Source organism: Musa acuminata, chromosome BXJ2-3, assembly GCF_036884655.1.
Source record: "Musa acuminata AAA Group cultivar baxijiao chromosome BXJ2-3, Cavendish_Baxijiao_AAA, whole genome shotgun sequence".
Lineage (NCBI taxonomy): Eukaryota > Viridiplantae > Streptophyta > Magnoliopsida > Zingiberales > Musaceae > Musa > Musa acuminata.
In genome coordinates this window covers 44,381,919-44,400,557 of record NC_088340.1, presented here as the reverse complement: position 1 = coordinate 44,400,557, position 18,639 = coordinate 44,381,919, and the positions used below count along the sequence as shown (strand labels likewise).

The 18,639-nt window shown below is 43.6% G+C and overlaps 2 protein-coding genes and 1 pseudogene across 2 annotated transcripts; 1 reads left to right on the top strand and 2 right to left on the bottom strand.

Moving 5' to 3' along the window:
- Positions 1-79: 79 nt before the first annotated feature.
- LOC103980033 (UDP-glycosyltransferase 72B1-like) lies at positions 80-1,972 on the bottom strand (annotated as a pseudogene).
- A 1-nt stretch (position 1,973) lies between these two features.
- On the bottom strand, positions 1,974-5,030 carry LOC135608567 (jasmonoyl--L-amino acid synthetase GH3.5-like). The gene is made up of 5 exons (XM_065101613.1): positions 4,902-5,030; positions 3,867-4,184; positions 3,674-3,775; positions 2,694-3,520; positions 1,974-2,584 (listed from the first exon to the last, which is right to left on the bottom strand). The coding sequence occupies exons 2-5, from the start codon at positions 4,145-4,147 to the stop codon at positions 2,040-2,042; spliced, it is 1,755 nt and encodes a 584-aa protein (XP_064957685.1). The 5' UTR covers positions 4,148-4,184; positions 4,902-5,030; the 3' UTR covers positions 1,974-2,039.
- A 2,351-nt stretch (positions 5,031-7,381) lies between these two features.
- On the top strand, positions 7,382-16,954 carry LOC135608566 (mitochondrial adenine nucleotide transporter ADNT1-like). Its single transcript, XM_065101605.1, has 8 exons — positions 7,382-7,801; positions 10,086-10,134; positions 13,565-13,728; positions 15,167-15,204; positions 15,458-15,570; positions 15,690-15,803; positions 16,070-16,411; positions 16,587-16,954. Exons 1-8 carry the CDS (start codon positions 7,635-7,637, stop codon positions 16,668-16,670), a joined length of 1,071 nt encoding a protein of 356 aa, XP_064957677.1. The 5' UTR covers positions 7,382-7,634; the 3' UTR covers positions 16,671-16,954.
- Positions 16,955-18,639: the final 1,685 nt, after the last annotated feature.

Below are 18,639 nucleotides of genomic sequence, written 5' to 3'. Positions count from 1 at the left end.
TGCGAGTAATAGTTAGTGGTAAAACATAAATAAACAAAATGTTGTATCGATTGCAAATGCAGCCGTGGATTCATTCGTGTATACAAACAATTCCATCGTATTGATTGAAGCGTGGCTACGATGCTGAGATTCTCCTTTGACCGTACAAGTAAGTACACGAGGCAAGCAAAAGTTGAACATCATCAGTACAACAACAGCTACCGTGTACTGATGATTGATGTTGCCTTCTACTTAATGGTTGCTATGAAATTCTAAGAAATGGGATGGGACTCCAAAACCTTTTAGAGAATGTAAGGTTTTCCAATAGATTCGGTTACCTTCTTCATTCGCTCGTCTCTTGCTGCTCGAGCAACTGCCATGCGCCTTCGTGTTTACGAGCGATCCAAATGGCTGGAATAGCTTAGAGAAGAGGATCGGACGGTGAGGAGGGGATCATGAGGAGAAACAGAGACTTGGATCCGCGCGTGATGCAATCATTGAGTAAACGAGTCGGTTCAATTATTGCACACTGTTTGAACCAACGTCATCGACCCTTTACGGCTGACTACGATTCGAAGGCTACTGTCCCGAGATGTGACTTTGGATCAGCGGCATCGCGAAGCAACCGCAACCTTCCATTTGCTGGCCACCCGGGCCAGGCCATCCAAGGAAGACCCATCCTTGGCTGGCGTCTCGGTGCCCGCCTCCTGCAGCTCCCGTACCTTGCTCCTCGCCCTCTTTCCTGCCTCCCGAACCATCAGCTGCTTCACCACCGACACCTCCCCTGCTGCCACCACGCCGTCGGGCCCCGCCTCCGGCCGCAGCGCCGCGCCCACCCCCTCCGCCAGCATCACCGCGTTCATCCTCTGTTCCGCGTACGGGCGATCATCGGCACGCCGCACGCCAAGCTCTCCAGCACGGAGTTCCAACCGCAGTGCGTCAGGAACCCGCCCGTGGACCCGTGCCGCAGCACCTCCGCCTGCGGCACTACTAGCCCCGCTCCTTGGTCCTCTCCAGGAACCCCTCTGGCAGGTAGCACAGCGGGTCGACGCCGCTCGCTAGGCCCAAGTAAACGCCGCTGAGGCAACGCGCTGCCCACAGGAACCGGTGTCCGCTCGTCTCCAGCCCCCGGGCGAGCTCCCTCGTCTGCTCCGTCGAGAGGGTGCCGCCGCTCCCGAAAGCGATGAAGAGCACCGAACCTCGAGGCTGGTCGTCGAGCCACTTGAGGCACTCTGATCCCGACGACTCTTCCTGCTGCGACCACAAAAGCGGGCCGGCAGGGTACACCGGAGGCCAGGTCAGTTCTGCTTCCTCGAGAGCCTTGGACGTGTATGGCTCAAGATCCACAAAGCTGTTCACGAGGATGCCGTCCGTTTTCTTCGTTAAGTTTGCAATCTCTCAGCCCCATCGGTAGGCTTCGTTGTTTCGGTTCTTCATCACGTCGGCGAGGTCTGCACTTCTGAGTGGGATGCACCCGGGTATGACCACCGGTTCCGGCAGGTCCCGGTCCTCGGACGAGGTGGTCGCGTGAAGGACCGGAAAGTGAACTATGATAGACAGCAACATGAAGTTTGCGGTAAAGAAGACGTAGCACGGGACGCCAACTTCTCTGGCGACAGGGAGGGCAGCGCTGTAAGAAGTCGGAGGAGGTGATGAAGGTGACGGTGAAGGAGTGGTGGAGGACGAGGCGCTCGGAGAGCTCGGCGAAGGGGATGAAGTGGCCCATCCCGGGGCTGGGGAGGACGGCTACATGGGGATGAGTTGGGCCTCCTCTCGCTTCCATGATAACCTTGTGCAGAGCTGTGTTCCCCTCCACCGATCTGAAGGCTGCAGCGGTTACTTCATTAAATACTGAGAGCTGCACGGTTCAGAAATTTAATGCCGGTTTAATCCATGCATCGGTACGAGAATGATTTCCAGGGATGAATTTTCTTTTTTCTTTTTTGTGTGTGTGGTGGTGACATTTCATTTGAATACTACGAAGCCGAGCAATATTAATAAGGATCACAGATATACATATATATATATGACAGAAAAAGCATGGGAAGAATAGGTTTGGTTTACATGGAATAGGCAGTACTGAAGTAACATGCCGTGACATTCCTGCACAGTATCTGCCAAACCTCGCTGTTGGACGGGCCGACGCAGCGCGGCGTCTTGAACTGGCTCATGGCACCCCCCAGGCGGATGTAATGATCCGAGATCTTCTGGAACGTTCCCCTGCGAACCACACGGAGCTCCAGAGCCCCGATGGCGCCGGCCTTCCTGGATCCCACGTAGCCGGCGTCGACGAAGGACAGGTCCAAGCAATTGCAGCAGCTGCGGAGAACCTCCTCCGCCGCGTCGGAGCACAGCTCCCAGAAGACCACGTAGTGGCCGGTCTCCGTCGATATGTCGACGTGGCTTGTGAAGTCCACCACCTCCAGCTTTTCCTCCGCCAGCAGCTTGGCTGCTGCTTCCACCGCCAACTGCAGATCCTTCTCGGTGTTCTTGTCGATGTTGATGCTCAGCATTAGGCTTCTTCTGCATACGAATTGGAGCTCCGGTGTGGAGTTGCGAAACCCGGCTATCCTCACGATGTCTCCCAGCCTGTATCGATATAAGCCTGTCACAAGATCCACACCGATTAGTGAGTGCTACGGAAAACATGGGGGATTCACTGCCACAGACACGAAGACCACGAGGAAACGAACGAGCAAATAGATAACGATTACCTGTAAAGTTGGTGACGACGACTTCATACTGTTTGCCGACTTCGACTTGGGTCAGGCCTACCGGTTGGGCCTCTACATAGTGAATGGTTGAGGCAGTAGTACCCTTCTCCGTCTCCGTCCCCTCGGGTTTCTCCAGAGGGATGAACTCGTAGTAGCCGATGTTAGGAAGCACCGCAAAGGTAGCCAACTCGGGAGGCAAACTGGGGTTGACATTGGCACCGATCCATCCTTCCGAAGAGCCATAGTCAGCACTCATGAGGGGCAGGCTTCCCGCATAATGCCTTAGTTTGTTCAAGTATGGCTCCATGGATCCCGTCATAATGCCATAGACATACTTGGCATTGGGCCACAGCGCCGGGATCACACCATACCAGTTGCTCAATCTCGAACACTTGCTGTGTATAGAATCTGCCAGGCCGGGGTTGGGGTTCAGAAGCTTAGAGACGGCTGCACGTATGGACGGGACGGTGATTCTGCTCGACAGAACACCTTCCCTGAGATCCGTGCAAAGTTCCTCCCACACCCGCTCAAACGTTCGGAAAGCATGAACGAGGCTGTGTGCGAAGGTGGAGGATACGATCTGGACTTCGTCCGAGTAGATCAGCCCGCACAGCAGGTGGCAATACAGTGACTGCTGGAAGTCTGGACCAAATATAACCTCATCGGGACTGCAACATTGCGATCGGATGTCCTTCATGGTGTGCTTGAATTGTTCGCTCCGGTATACGTTGGTCGTCGCTGTTGTGGCAGTGAGGCCCCCTTTGGTTTTGGCCTGCTTGCTGCTGTAAATGAACTGCAGAGCTTTCCCGTTGCCGATTGGATATTCTCTGCAAACACAACGTTTGATCATATGAGGACATACGGAATGCCAACCAATACTCTCACCCAGTAGAATTCAGCTTCCATGCTAAGCAAGCTTGAAGAAGAAGAAGAAGAAGAAGAAGAAGAAGAAGCAAGCTTAATGTGTTCAAGCTCCATACCGGTTTCTGAAAGCAAAGGAGGTCCGATATATCTGCATCGTGGAATGGATTAGCGCATCATTGAACGGCAACAGCTTGGGTTTCCCTTGTGTGGTACCGGAACTGTGGGGAGCAGACCAAGCTTCTCAAATGTTAGCAAGAGCAGGCACCGTAGAATAAAAAAAAGAGGCACGCAGAGGTCCAAAAGCATCACCTGAGCGAGATAGAAGTTATAGGCTTCCCTGTTAGAACAGGAGAAGTATCTCCATCGGCAATCCTCTGGATGTAGGACTCCAAATCACTATGAGTGACCAAAGGGATGCAAGACTTGAAGCTGTCGGGGTCGGTTCTTCCTCCCAGGCCAAAGTTGTGCAAGTACTCTGCTTCACCATTTTGTTCGAGAATCTCCCGAAGAGTCTCTCTCTGGAGCCGGCCGGCGTCCTTGGTCAGTGCTTCGAATTCGTTTATCACACTTGCGTGGCTAGAAACTCCCATCTTCTCGAGTAGTATCAGTGGACTTGGAAGAGGAAACCTGCACAGTTGGTGCTGGAAATGAGGAGGTTTCATGCCAGGAGAGAGGAACACGTTGAAGAGGCAAATGATTCACACGAGCAGAATATTCCATGTTCTGAGCAGCAGATTCCGAATGGAACCGTCTTCTTTTTGGGATCAATTGGATTAGCAGATAAAAATGGTGTCCAAACAAAAATGCAGATGAATGAAACAGAGACCATAAAAATAACAAAGAACAGAACGAGGAACCGTAACGAAAAATAAAGTAAGATTGAAGACTTCTTTGGCCTTTCCCGAGGAGGAGTCAATCGGCCTTAAAAACACGAACTCGACACTAAAAGGATCTTGGAAAAGGTAGTCCGAACCGAACATTCCTCATCTTTTCGGTGGGTTCTCCGGAACAAGAACAGAACTAAGAAAGAGACCAAAAAGAGCACAAGGAATTTAAGCAAACACTGCCTTCGACTCAAGCAACAAGTATGGAGAGAAACAAAAGGATCGCAGACGTAGGCCAGCGAAGCCAAGGATTCCTCAGCAAATAGGCATCATATCCAATAAAAATCGGGCCTTGTTCCACAAGGAATCCAGCCGCCTCCCCTGTTCCCCCCCCCCCCCCCCCCCCCACTCACTCTATTCGTCGCCTCCACCCTCAGATCGAAAGCACCATTCCGTTGCAAGGAAAAGCCAACGGGAGACACAAAGCCAAAGGAATATTGCGCGAGCATAAAGCTCTCACCTTTCTCTGTCTCGCCCTGCTGCTCTTGGTGAAGAGGAGCGAGGGAAGCTTCCGAATTTATAGCGGGAGGATCGGGAGGCCGAGCTCACTCGGGCCAAAGGACGACCGCTTCTAGCATTGTAATCGAGTGGTGAGCAGAGGAGAGAGATGAAATCATCGAAGGCTGTCCGCCGACCGTGACGCGTAACCACTCGGTATCGGCTGCAGACGGTGCATACGGACAACAGCGGTCGGCTCCGAACCCAAAATGCCCGCCGCAACCTCCATTTTGAGCCACGGAGACCGGCATCGAATGGGGGACTCCATTAAGTCGACTTTTTCTCTACTGTGCTGCTGTCATGGACGATGATGCAATTAACATGAGTCAAAAACTAAATCATAAAGAACCAAAAGAAAGATTCTGAAGCAGTCCAATCTGTTATCAGCCATCCTCAATGGAGTAGTGTTTTGGCTTCCCAAATAAAGATCTGCTTCCGGTAGCGGGTGGGACATGTAGCTCGATCTCATAAACTTAATCGCACGTGCTCTCTATTGGACCAAAAAAGATACGACGACCGATCACGACAGCATATAAAAGCACATGAGTATATATTGTACATGCGTAGACTAGTGTGTTTGTATTTGTGGTGGTGTGTGTAAAAGTCAAGTAGGTAAATAGCGACAACATAACAATGGCACCACGCACGCCACTTTCGAGTGTCGGTGTCCTCTGCATAAGAGAAAGATTGGTTATTTCTTGTTCTTGCTTGGAACCTGGTTCACTTTTCCTGGCAAATAGTGCTTGTCATTCCTGCCGTTCGCTTTTCGGCGGTGGGCTGTACTGACAACGTGCTGCGATGTAGCCCTCACGCTTCTGATCTCGACAGGAAGAAAGAAGGTAGCCCTACGTTCTGATAGTAGAGATAAGAAGAGTCTTACGCTCTTGATCTCGACAGGAAGACCTGAGAAGAAAGAAGGCAACCCTGAGTTCTTAGAACAGAAAAAGGATGCGCCGCTATACACGACTTGCACTGAAGAAGAAGACAAGCAGTGCGCACTGCATTGGCATGTGTTCCTTCCGGTGATCCATTTGTCACCATGTTTCATCGCAGAACGGGTTAGCAGCTGCGCCATCATACGGAAAGCGTGCGGAGTTATCTGATGCGGCAGTGGAGAGCTCGCACGTTGCCCTCGTGCTGCCGCAAGTGGAACCCTTCTCCGGCGAGGCTTGCACTGCACTGCACCGCACCGCCTCGTCCCTACTCGGAACCAAGCAAACAACATCTTCCACGTACAAATAAGAACTCGCACAGGCCGTCCAAGCGAAATACCCTAAAAGTCTTCTGGCACCTTTCTTGCTATTTTCCCCCCACTCGACTCGAGCTTCCTTTTGGCGATCACATCTTCGACTGTCCATTCACGCCCCTCTCTTCCCATGTTCTCACTTTGTCATCGTTCGTTTTGATGTTTTTGTTTTGTTTTGTTTCTTTTTGGGTCATAAGCAACTCATACTTCCTTCTCCTGTCATCATCTGCCACCCAACCTCAACGAAAAAGAAAAAGGGAAAAAATGATGATTCAGTGAACGTGTGATTCAGTGGCGGCTATCGTATAGTGTGAATCCTCGACTGAAGTAAACTTTCTATATCCATATGTAGTTAATGATCAATGATTGGGGGGGTCTCTTTGGCACCAAAAATGTGGCTTGGATGAGGTGACTCGACGTTTGACGATAAAGAAAAGAGTTCGTGATAACCAACAGGATGGAGCTAAATTTCTCGGAGTGGAAGAAGAAAAAGATGTCGAGCTGATTCAAATACATCATCGACGAAGCCCCGATGCCTGCGTTCTTCGGTCGGTAGGAGAGCAGTCCATCGACAATGAACCATGGCTCGATTAGGCCCGTCATTAGCATGTAGTGTTGCCTTTTGCGTGTGTGGATGAAGCTGATTACTCTGTTCTTGTCGTTCCCGAGTTTTATGATGAACACATGGCCTGTCTATCGAGACATCATGATGCTTACCCACTTTTATTGTAGTATATACGTCGAGATGCTTACCCACCTTAAGCATTGCTTCTAACACTTCATCTTCCTTGCCACCACCTTAAGAATGACATTGTTTGGTTTGAGAAGAAACAGGACATGCGTTTTCCGAAGATGAAGAAGACATAAAAACCTTCTTCTTTCCTTTGTTTCTTCGAAGAAACATGACTGTGTTGGGGGTTAATTTCGTAATTTGATCGTCATCCGGCGACTCCCATATCGCTGATGGCCTCTGGGAATCCATCGTTACCGGTTCTTAACGAGCAATACTTTTTACACCCGATGTTTACCCTCCACCTTCGCTACCCCCATGATTATCGGGTAATCTCTGGGACCCAGGTTGATTTTTTTTGCGGTGACTGAGACGGGTGAGCCGGAAGGTAAGTCGCACGAGTAACACACAGGTTTTCTTTATATATTAATACCCCAAGAAAAGTGACTCCCTGTTTCCCTGTATTCCTCGCTCGCTCACTTGTTTATGTGTTCGAAACAGAGTGACGCCATTCGAACACGAACCCTACCGCCGCCACCGCCTCCCCCCTTCCCGCTCCGCTGCCTCTCACCGCGGAAGGAGAAGAGTCGGAGGAATCGGAGACAGACCGCCTTTGTTTGTTTCCTCGTCTCCCGTCGATCGCTGAACAAGCCACGTGCTCTCCCCCAGGTCCAGTTTAGTTTAGGGTTTAGGCCGCTTCGATCCTGTTGTAGGGTTTTATGGCGTCGGAGGATGTGGTGGGGAAGAGCACGGGGGAGTCGGCGGTGACGACGATCGTGAATCTCGCGGAGGAGGCGAAGCTCGCGAGGGAGGGAGTCAAGGCCCCCGGCTACGCGGTCGTCAGCATCTGCAAGTCCCTCGTGGCCGGAGGCGTCGCGGGAGGAGTGTAAGTCTTCCGAATCTCTTTCTTGACCGTATTTGTCTGTTTCGTTTTCTCCTTCTTGAAACTTGCATATCCGTTTTCTTGGATAGATTGTTAAATTGGACTTCCTTCTCTCCTTCTTCTTTCTCCCGTACGATTAGTCTCGATGTTTTGTTCCTTTCGATTTCGCTTTCCATATTTCACCCGTTGTCCCCTAAGATCTTTAATTCTTGGTTGTTTGATTGGGTATTTTGACCCTAGCTTTTATCTCGATGCTTGCCAAATTGGTTAGTTTAGTTTCTGGCTTCTGCGAACCCTAATAGTTGTAGCCAGCATGAAACTCAACTCTTCTTCTTCTTTGTCCCATCCGACTAGTTCCGTTGCTTTTTTCCTTTTGAGTTCGGTGGTGATTTCGCTTTCCATGTTTCACCTGCTGTTCCCTAAGATCTTTAAATCTTTCTTGTTTGTTTGGGTCTTTTGACCCTGGCATGGGTCTTGATGCTTGCCAAATTGGTTGGTTTAGTTTCTTGCTTCTTCAATCTCTAGTAGTTCTAGCGAGCATGAAACTCAACCTTGCTGACTTTTGATTCGGGCAGCGAAAATATGAGGGAAATGGACATTTGCTCATGGTGTTTTATATTTTTATGATATTACCTCTTTGGTCAACCTTCTTGTTTAGTCTGCTAGTCTTTCTGTAAACGTCAGAATGTAGGGTCTGCTCGGAGGTATGACACACAACTGACATAAGAATTTAGGAACTTTTAGAACGTTATAAAAACGAATGAATGAGAGTAATTGGTCAGTGTCGGTTGATGGTCTAGGTAGATGAATTTGGATGTTAGACCCAATTACTTGGTAGAATTAGGAGGGTGTTATGCTAAATTAGTTTAATATCTGTTGATTTTGATGTAAACCACAATTACATAGAAAGTGAATTGCTCTGGACCATGGTAGTTTAGAGGCAAGATACACATGTACCCTGATTCTTGCCACATGGGGTGTACTATTAATTGTTCTGCTCTTTTGGATGACGTATTGGAACTTGGGTTTCTTGTTATTTGGTATAGATATTTTGGTCTTGCTAGTCACATTCTTCTAGGTCAAACATGATGGTCATAGATTTACTTGTAAGGTTCCAGCTTGATGATCCTTCTGCCTGCTCAATATTTTGTTATTTCGAAATTTTTAAATGGATTTTAGGGTATCAATGTATTGATTTTGCACCAACGACGAATTAACATTTTTCAGATTGAATTTACCATTTCTATTCAGAAGGCAAATACAAACCCTCAAAGTCGTCTGCTGATCATGGCTTCTGTGCAGTAGACCGATCCTGGATTCCCAATTAATATTTCCAAGTGTTTGAAATCATGAATGTACATAAAATTAAAAACATGATATGAATGAGGACTTATTAACTCGTGTTAAGAAAAATATCATGGTTTGGTCATCTTCCAGACTTTTCTTTTGAGTTAAAAGATGACCTATGCAGCTGCGCTTTGTTATGGCAAGTAGTAAATATTAAAGCTTGCTACTTATGTATTTGTTTGTTTATTTTTCCTGCATAATAACTATAATATTTTGGATTGCTTAACTTGTCGACTGGACTTCTACTTTAGTTATGGCCTATTTTAGTGCCAAAATACTTTTGGTGTTAGTCTTGAAATTGGTGATTCAGTATCAATCTATTTAAATTTTGGTTGGCTCAAAACTTCATTGGTAACTGCTTTTCTTGAAATCAGCTGATTTAATTTTTTGGTGAGAGTGGTTAAGTGAAAGGAAATTTTGATTGAAATATTATAAAATAATGTATACTGTTATCATTAGGCTTTCCAATTTATCTGAAAGGTTTAAAAGAGTTAAATAGCATATATGTAAAGTAAGCTACATGCTTGGTTTATAAGGATAGATATGCAGCATTCTTACTCCTGGAGGAACTTTCTGAATTAGAAGACTGACTTCGTCTGGATTGTTTCTTCCTTCTTGTCTCTCTCTTTCTCTGATGGTCTTCTACCTTATCACTTCACTCGAACATATTTTTTTCACCATTGCCATATGGAAGACTGCAACTACTTTGATATTAACAAATGAATAATTTTGATCTTTTGATGATCAAGGGAGTTTTAATTCTATGAGAATAAGTTCACTTGCTTGCATTTGTTTATTTGTTGTCACTGATTTGAATCTGATGTTACAGAGGGAATATATTTGTCTTTTTAGTACATTCACACTACAATTTGGTATCTTACAATAGTATTGTATATACAACCTTCACATAGACTGTCTCATTGTATGAATGCTTTTGCAGATCAAGGACTGCTGTTGCTCCACTTGAACGTTTAAAAATCCTGCTTCAGGTATAACGACTGTTCTTTTCACCCCTTTGTGTAACAGTGCAATACTTATGTATCTGTTCTTTTGCTTTCTTGTAGCTGTTGAGGTTTTAGAATATTTTGTGTGTAGTGAGATAAATTATTTCTTTTTGCCTTCTGAGATCTAGGGAGTTATTTTTTAAATTGACACGGTCTTTAATGATATGCAAATACTTTTTGGCATCGAGGACTCCAATGTATCTTTTCCTGGATTTGCTTTGCAACTATCATCTTCATTTGGTGAATCTTCAAAATAAAAATTTTCCTACCCAATTATCGATGGACCAGAATATAGCATTTTCCATGCTCAGCATTAGCATGTAAGCTCGAAATACCTTCAAGAAAGTACAATTGGATTTCAGCATTGTCTTTCTTTTCCATTTGTTTCGGATTTAAGCAATGGCTCTGCATGTGAGCAGATGATGTTAAATTCATAGACTGTAGGCAGTCAAACTGAATAAGATCATTTTCAGTTGTTCCTTTGCTTGCCCTTTACCATTGCTCAAGCATATGTATATCATAAGCATGCAATCATTAGATTAGGATTATCGAGACGGATCTGATGTTTAGTGTATTGTTGATCTGATCAACATCGAACCAATTATTCATATCCCATGGTTTTAAGATTGGTTGACACCGATTTGGTTGTTTCTGCAATAGTAAGTGGTTCTGACAACCAGTCGCCAGATATATCGTAGTTGGTTGTAGTGTAATGAAATTGATGAGTCAATCAATTCTAGTCCAATTGGCTGATCTGAATTGAAACAACAAACTGATTTTTCGTTGTCCAAGTTTGGGTTGATTGATTCAGCCAATCATTTTTCACTTCAATCAATATGCAGTCAGATATTAACTTATCACAGCCCCTTATCACTCAATCGATTTGGTTGGCTATAATACAAGAACTTTAGTGCTGGTACTAATTGTTTGTTCCCCTGATACCCTTCCTTTTGTACGAATTGGCCGTCCTTATAATTCTAAGAGTAGCCTTTGTTCTGTTTCTACTGGTGCCTACTCAACGACCCAGGACTTTCCCCCTAGGATTGGGAATGGGCCCCTTGCCTCGTCAGAGGCGTTCTTGGGCCTCGCTCAACAGTTGCAAACCCTCATCGACATGATGCAAGCCATCGCCCCACTCCTCCCCCAGTTGATGCAGCTAGCGATTCCACGCAACGACCGGCCCTCCAGTCGTCGATTGCACATCCTCCACCTGAAGCTCAACCAGAGAGTCCACGCCCCATCTTCCAAGAACCTCCTCGGTCGGAAGGGACGAGTGACACCGCACCACACCCTCCAACCGCGGAGTGTAGCGCTTTGCCAAACCGCACTAAAACCCTGACAGAGTCTGAGGCCCAGTCCGTCGACTCCTGAGAACACTCGATGAAGGCATAACTCCAAGCCATGAATCGTAGGCTCGACGAGGTTCAGCAGGAATCTGATACGACCCACGGTGGGTGTCAAATTTGATAAGTCACTTAGTCGGCAGTCACTAGTGCGATGGGCTTGTAAGAAATTCTTCGCTTTGGGCAGATGAGCGTACCCGCACGGTTTTACCCTTTCAGAGCACGTGGGCTCCAAAAAGCACCTCTGAGTGTAAGGGAGATCCGGGGGACTTATGAGCCCTTGGTTCCCCTACTCAACCAATCTGGGACTAAATGGCCTTATCAGTGCTCCCTCCTGGAGGGGAGCCAAGGGCTCAAGGGTCCTTCTTCTAATGTCAATTTGATAAGTCATTTAGTCGGCGGTCATTAGTGCGATCAGTGATTTAAAAAGCGTTAGGCGCCAAGGTCCAAAAACGCTTGAGGTGCTAGGTGCTTGCCCGAGCGAAGTGAGGCGCTAAAATATAAAAAAAATTATAATATAATTAATAAATATAATTATTTAAATAAAAAATATGTTATTAAATTAAGATAATTGGGTACAAAATCACAATGTCACATTAATAAAATGTCTTAAAAATCAAATCAATAAAATTTTACATCAAATCTATTAAGTTGCCCTGTACACTTGCCATTTATTCTGAAACCTAAAAATAATTTTAAATAAATAAAAATTAATAGAATTAAAATTAAAATAATATATTATTAATCTAATAAAAAAATATTATTATTAGTTTACAGTTAGCATTATATTGTTAATATACTGTTAACAGTATAGTGAAAAGACTATGAGAAGATCGAGGCTGTTGAGGCAACGATAGTGGTAGTTGGAGCGGGAGCGGCAAGCGATAGTGGGAGTGGGAGTGGGAGCGGGAGCGGCGACAGTAGCGTAGAGCGACGACAACAGCGGCGAGTAGCGACGGTGGCAACGACAGTAGAGAGCAGTGACAGCGGAGAAGAAATCTCAGCGGCAAAATCGCGAGCGTCCTAGGGTTGGGGAAGTCGGGGAAATCGCGAGAGGGAGCCTGATATCGGTGATTTAGTTGGTTCGATTGAACCAACTAAAGCACCGGGGACGAACCAGACCTAAAATTCTGATTTGGTCGCCTGGTTTACCCCAGGCATTCGCCCGAAGCCCCCGACGCTTGGGCTCGGGCCAGCGCCCAGGCGTTGGGCCTCTTTCAAGCGCGTCGCATGGAAATGAAGCGAGGCGCTTGGGCCTCGCCTCGCCTCGCCCGTGCGCCTATTGTAATCACTGGGTGCAATGGGCTCGTGAGGAATTGTCCGCTTTAAATGGATGAGCGTACCTACAAGGTTTTGCCCTTTTGGAGCACGTGGGCTCCAAAAGGCGCCTTTGAGGGTAAGGGAGACCCGGGAGGTTTATGTGTCCTTGGTTCCTCTATTGCTCAACCAATGTGGGACTAAATGATCTTATCACTAATCTTGTGAGATTTTCAAATGAGATCTTATGCTACATCTAGACAAGTGTATTATACCTCATGAGGTTATGATGCATATAGTGATGATAGCATAATGCAATAAAAATGGGGTTACTTGATTGGACCAGTTGGTTTCGCAGGCATGATGAAGCATTTTTTTTATTGTGATGTTTTATGCTATAGATATGGTTGATGGGGTCGGCTTATTTTTTCAATTGGATATGTCATTGTCACTTGGTAAACAAGATAAGCATCTGGACATCAAATTATTGTGATTTTAAGTTTTCCATTGGTGTCTGGATTCTTCTTGGTTTTTTAGATATACAAATTAAGCATCAATATTTCATGTTACCAGATCTTGAAGCTCCTTTTTTTTTTGAACTTAACGTGCACATATAATTGCATACAACTGTAAATGCAGGTATTTATGCCAGTGCAACACAACTAATTTGCTAATGCAATACAACTGAAGTTATCATGCTATGTTCAATATTGTTCATTAATTCTGGCATTTGTGTGAGTTTTGAACAGAAACAAGTCTTTGAACAACATGGCTTTCTTGATTTATTACTAATATGGATTTTGTTGTAAATACAGGTTCAAAATCCTCATAGCATTCAATATAATGGAACCATCCAAGGCCTCAAGTATATATGGAAATCTGAGGGTTTACGAGGACTATTCAGAGGCAATGGTACTAACTGTGCACGGATTGTCCCCAATTCGGCAGTCAAGTTTTTTAGCTACGAACAAGCATCAAGGTAAATTCTTGGATGCTTTCTTGGTTTTATACTTAGATGAAAGTCAGTTAAAAGAAAATATCAAAGAAATGATTTTTATTTGGCATGTGATATTTTTCGTTTTTGGTATCTTTGTGTTGGTTGTGATATAAATTTTGCTTCTTGTACCACTATTTCGGACTTGTGCATTGGCTTAAAAACCTAATGCGCTGGAATATACTTAATCCGTGGCTCTAGTCTTAGTGTATTTGAAAATGTTTTGCTAAAACTACTAACACTCTGGATCACATGCTATTCTAATTTGTTCACTGGATGTGATGAGCAAAATAGTTGCATAGCTACACTTTAGATGACAAGTAACTTTACAGATTTGCACCTCTAGTGTCTTGTTGACGATCAACATCCAAATATTCTCAAACTTTATCTGTCTTGGACTGAAGTTTTGATCATAAGCTGCAAGACTTCAAAAATTTTCAGACTTTTCAAGTGGTTTGCGTGTCCTTGTCAAAGGTTGATGGGAAAAATATTATTTCATGCATGCTAGAATATGCTGTCCGGTTTTGTTGTAACAAGTATACAGATATTAATTTGCATTTGGCAAATATTTCTCGTTGCTTTTTTTTTCTTGTTTTGATTATGAATATGTCAAATGTAAGTAGCAGTGTCCTAGTGGAGAGGTTTGGTTGTGTCAGCTAAGCGCTTATTGGGTTCAAGACTGCAATGACATTATAGCAAATTTAATATTATAACAAGTACGTGAAGAGTATCTGGAGATCTCAGTGGAATTAAGCACAGAAATGCAGAATGTTGGGCGTGTGGTTCAAAATTTCACTCTTTCCATCGGATAAAACTGGCATGGATGGACGTCCATCTGTTGGACGCTCATATGTTATTGCAGAGATATTTCTTTTAAAATAGGGTTTGTTTTGATTGGGACAAGCATAATGAGGGTATAAGATTAATCATTATCAATTCGTATTCTGTGGTCTTATTTATACTTCAGCTAATGTTTGAGTTTTGATCTGAAATCTTGAATAAGAAAATATCTAATCTACCATTGGGCACATATTACAACTTGGAACAACGTTCCAGGTAAAACCAAGTGCAAAAAATCATGTGGGATTTGATTTTATTACTTATGAGATCCTTTTTCAAAGACAGGGTTCGCATGGTTGCAACTGCTTTGAACTTTGTTAGAGACAAAAATAAACTATTGACAAAGCATAGATTTTTTTAGTGGTTTAATTTCAAATCCATATGAACGTTAAGTTCTCAAGTGTAATATTAAGGATAACTGGATGATTTCCCTGGGTTTGTCCAAACGTTGTCTGGGAATTGTGCTAAATGACTTCTGATTATCCATCTATTTAATTCCTTGTAGCTGAGATTAGGTTGTATTCTTATTTTTGCAAATCAATATTGTATGACTACTGATGTTTGGATATGTAACTTGTCACAGTGGAATTTTGTGGCTTTATCGTCAGCAATCAGGCAATGGTATGACCTATCCTTATATATTGTCTTTTTTATTGGCGTACTTAATTGAATGCTGTTAATTGGTGCAGTAATTGGTCATGTTATATTATTATATATTTATGTCACTTCAAGGAAATTAGCAAACACATGCCTCTCTTTGAGAGGTTTTTTTTTTCTCTTTCCATTCCATAAATTGTCCTGATCACTGGATGAAAATCAGTCGCTAGCTGAACCGGTGTAGGTGGGTTCATATAGTTTTGTGTCAATCATGCAGAAGAAGCTCAGCTCACTCCTGTATTACGTCTTGGGGCTGGAGCATGTGCTGGAATTATTGCTATGTCCGCCACTTACCCAATGGATATGGTCCGTGGAAGAATTACAGTTCAGGTGCACTGTCTTGTTTTTACTAGATCTTGTGATATGGTTGATCCTCTAGATCTTGTGATATGGTTGATCCTCTAGATCTTGTTCATACCCCTTGTCTCTTTTTTTCTTTGGCAATGCAGACTGAAAAGTCGCCTTACCAGTACAGAGGAATGTTCCATGCATTGGGCACTGTCTACCGTGAAGAAGGCTTTCGAGCTTTGTACAAAGGGTGGCTTCCATCTGTCATAGGAGTAGTAAGTATTCTCCTTATCTTTGGCGGCATCGCTCATTAAGTACAGCCAAACATCTATTTATATCTAGCAATCCCTAAGATGCTTTTGCTCATTAGATTTTTCTTAGACTGTTTAATTTAATAAACCGTCTGCAAATTTTGGAATAATAAACCTAAAAGAGGCATGACACACAAGTAGAGAGATTGTTTTCTTTACAGAAGGCATGACAAATAAACCTATGAAACCAAATTTTGGTTGCTCATACAGAGAATTTGTTTTGTTTGCAGATCCCTTATGTAGGCCTCAATTTTGCGGTATACGAATCACTTAAGGATTGGTTAATTAAATCTAACCCATATGGTCTTGTTGAAGATTCGGAGTTGAGTGTGGTCACAAGGCTTGGATGCGGTGCTGTTGCTGGAACTGTTGGGCAGACGGTTGCGTACCCGCTCGATGTCATTCGCAGAAGAATGCAAATGGTGGGTTGGAAAGATGCAGCCTCGGTTGTGACAGGTCAAGGTAGTAGTACTCCCTTGGAATACACAGGAATGGTTGATGCATTCAGGAAAACGGTGCATCATGAAGGCTTTGGGGCATTATACAAGGGTCTCGTCCCCAATTCGGTCAAGGTAGGAGGAGTAGTTCTCTCTCCTCATCAGCTTTAATCCGATGACAAAGTTTATAGTTCTCTCTCCTCATCAGCTTTAATCCGATGACAAAGTTTATAGTTCTCTCTCCTCATCAGCTTTAATCCGATGACAAAGTTTATCTGTCGAGAATATTGTTTTTTATCTTTGGTTTCAGGTGGTTCCATCCATTGCGATTGCATTCGTGACATACGAGGTTGTGAAGGATCTTCTCGAAGTAGAAATGAGAATATCTGACTGAAGCCCCGGAATCGATGGGGTGGTTGTGCCACTTTTGTGTGCACTTTGGCTGCTGTTTTTTCTTTCCCCCATCCCCCCACTCAGGTTTCATAAGAGGGGCAAAAGATCCAGTTCGCTCTCTCTCTCTCATCCCAACCCAAAGTGCTTCGCGGTGAAATAAATGGTTTCTGTAAGTTGCGGCGAGAACACGAAATGTGTTATGCTTGTTTATGATGATGAATAATGTTTGCTGCTGCAATTTTTTTGTGGCTTCGACCCCTGATGAAAGGCCGAGCTATTTAGCTTTGTAGCGGCAGTTCACCCTTTTTTTTTTTAGCAATTTCTTCCTTTTATATAAAGTCGTCAAAGAAATGAAAAAGCAACTGAAAGGTATCACTTTGTTGTGAGCAGTCTTTGGCGATTGTGTCTACGCACGATTGATTGGAAATGTAAATTCGTAAGGCCCCAGAAATCAAAACCTGTAAGAGAAATGATAAAAGAAATAAAAAAAATTAGAATTATATCTTTTAATCAAAGGATAAATCAAAAGAACAAAAAAAATAATGCCCGGGAAATTTGGGTATTAGTTGTAAATGTGACACATGTTTGGTTTTTTTTATCTAATTATTCATTCCTAATAAATCATACAAATTTTGGCCCGAGAGTTACTTCAGATCCTCGCAATTACTTCAGATCCTGGACGATCTGAAGTAAAACTATGAGTAAAACCGAAAAAACTAATTTACGTTAGTTACTAGACGATCGATGAAGAATCTGATATGCTAGAAGACGACAACCTTTTTCTAAACCCAAAAAAAGTGAATAATTTATCCCACCAAAATATCATGATGTGAAATTTGCAAACAGAAGCAAACAATCTTCTCACAGAATACACAAATAGCAGACATCTATGTTCATTAAAATTGACAAGTCTTTCTGGTCAATCATAAATTTCTCATAAATAATAATACATTGGCTATTTTGAGAAATAAGTGTTGCCAAGTCAAGCTATCAACACGTTCTGACATGAAGAACTTTCACATCATTAAATAGTTAAAAGGTAAAAAAAATCAGAAATGGCAGGAAAATTCACTTGAGAAATATCAGCAAAAGTGAGTTTCATGGTTTCCTCATCATCATCTGAAAAAAAGATATTCACCGACATGGGAAGATTATTATAATAAACCTAATTTGAAAACAGTGGTGGATTTCATGTGTGAAGTTAATTAGTTTTGGTGTTTCTGTTAGTATATACATACGATACAGACAAAAGGAACTCAAAGGAATTTGTTTGAGAAAAAAAAATGGAGGAATTACCCACATTTTATTTTTGGCTATTTTGCGAGATTAGCTACATGACACGACGCTTAATCCTAAGTTGATGTCTCCTGCCATGAAGTGATTTCCTTCTTAGCACCTTCGTGGATGTTCTTAGAACTCATTGGCATGACACAATTCTTCCTATGAACAATAAAGAAAACAAGGTAATGCTTGCTCAGGAGGAAAATTTCTATTGAATTCTTGCACATGATTATTCACCATACGACCAAACTCTCACAAAGCATCACTCGACAAATGTGCGTAAACTAAGGCTGCAGTCCATTCTAACAAGTCTGGCTAACATCATGGGACCAAATTATGCTCATAAACATCTACTTAACATCCTATTATTTATAACCCAATATCCACAATCTCTCTCTCTCTCTCTCTGCTTGATTACAAAGAAAGGATTATGTTCTCACTCAGATACCAATTTCTATAAGCTTTCTAAGTGAACAGATCCAGTCCACAGATGAAAACGAAGAATCCGGGTCGTCACAAGTGCACAAGGAAAGGAAGAAACTAAAAATTATTAATTCAAGTATTATTAATGTTCCCTTTAATCCGGCCTTAAGAGACTAAAAAGAACCCGTCACAACTAGCACCGAAGAAAAGGATCGACCAGCGAAACAAACAGCATCAGAAATACAGATCAAGCTACTTCGAATCAG

Coding starts and splice junctions, on each gene's coding strand:
- LOC135608567 (XM_065101613.1), bottom strand. CDS start 4,147: ATGGGAGTTTCTAGCCACGCAAGTGTGATAAACGAATTCGAAGCACTG. Junction 3,521..3,673: donor TCCTTTGCTTTCAGAAACCG/GTATGGAGCTTG, acceptor TTGTGTTTGCAG/AGAATATCCAATCGGCAACG. Junction 2,585..2,693: donor CGTCGTCACCAACTTTACAG/GTAATCGTTATC, acceptor ATCTTGTGACAG/GCTTATATCGATACAGGCTG.
- LOC135608566 (XM_065101605.1), top strand. CDS start 7,635: ATGGCGTCGGAGGATGTGGTGGGGAAGAGCACGGGGGAGTCGGCGGTG. Junction 15,205..15,457: donor TCGTCAGCAATCAGGCAATG/GTATGACCTATC, acceptor TCAATCATGCAG/AAGAAGCTCAGCTCACTCCT. Junction 15,571..15,689: donor GTGGAAGAATTACAGTTCAG/GTGCACTGTCTT, acceptor TTGGCAATGCAG/ACTGAAAAGTCGCCTTACCA.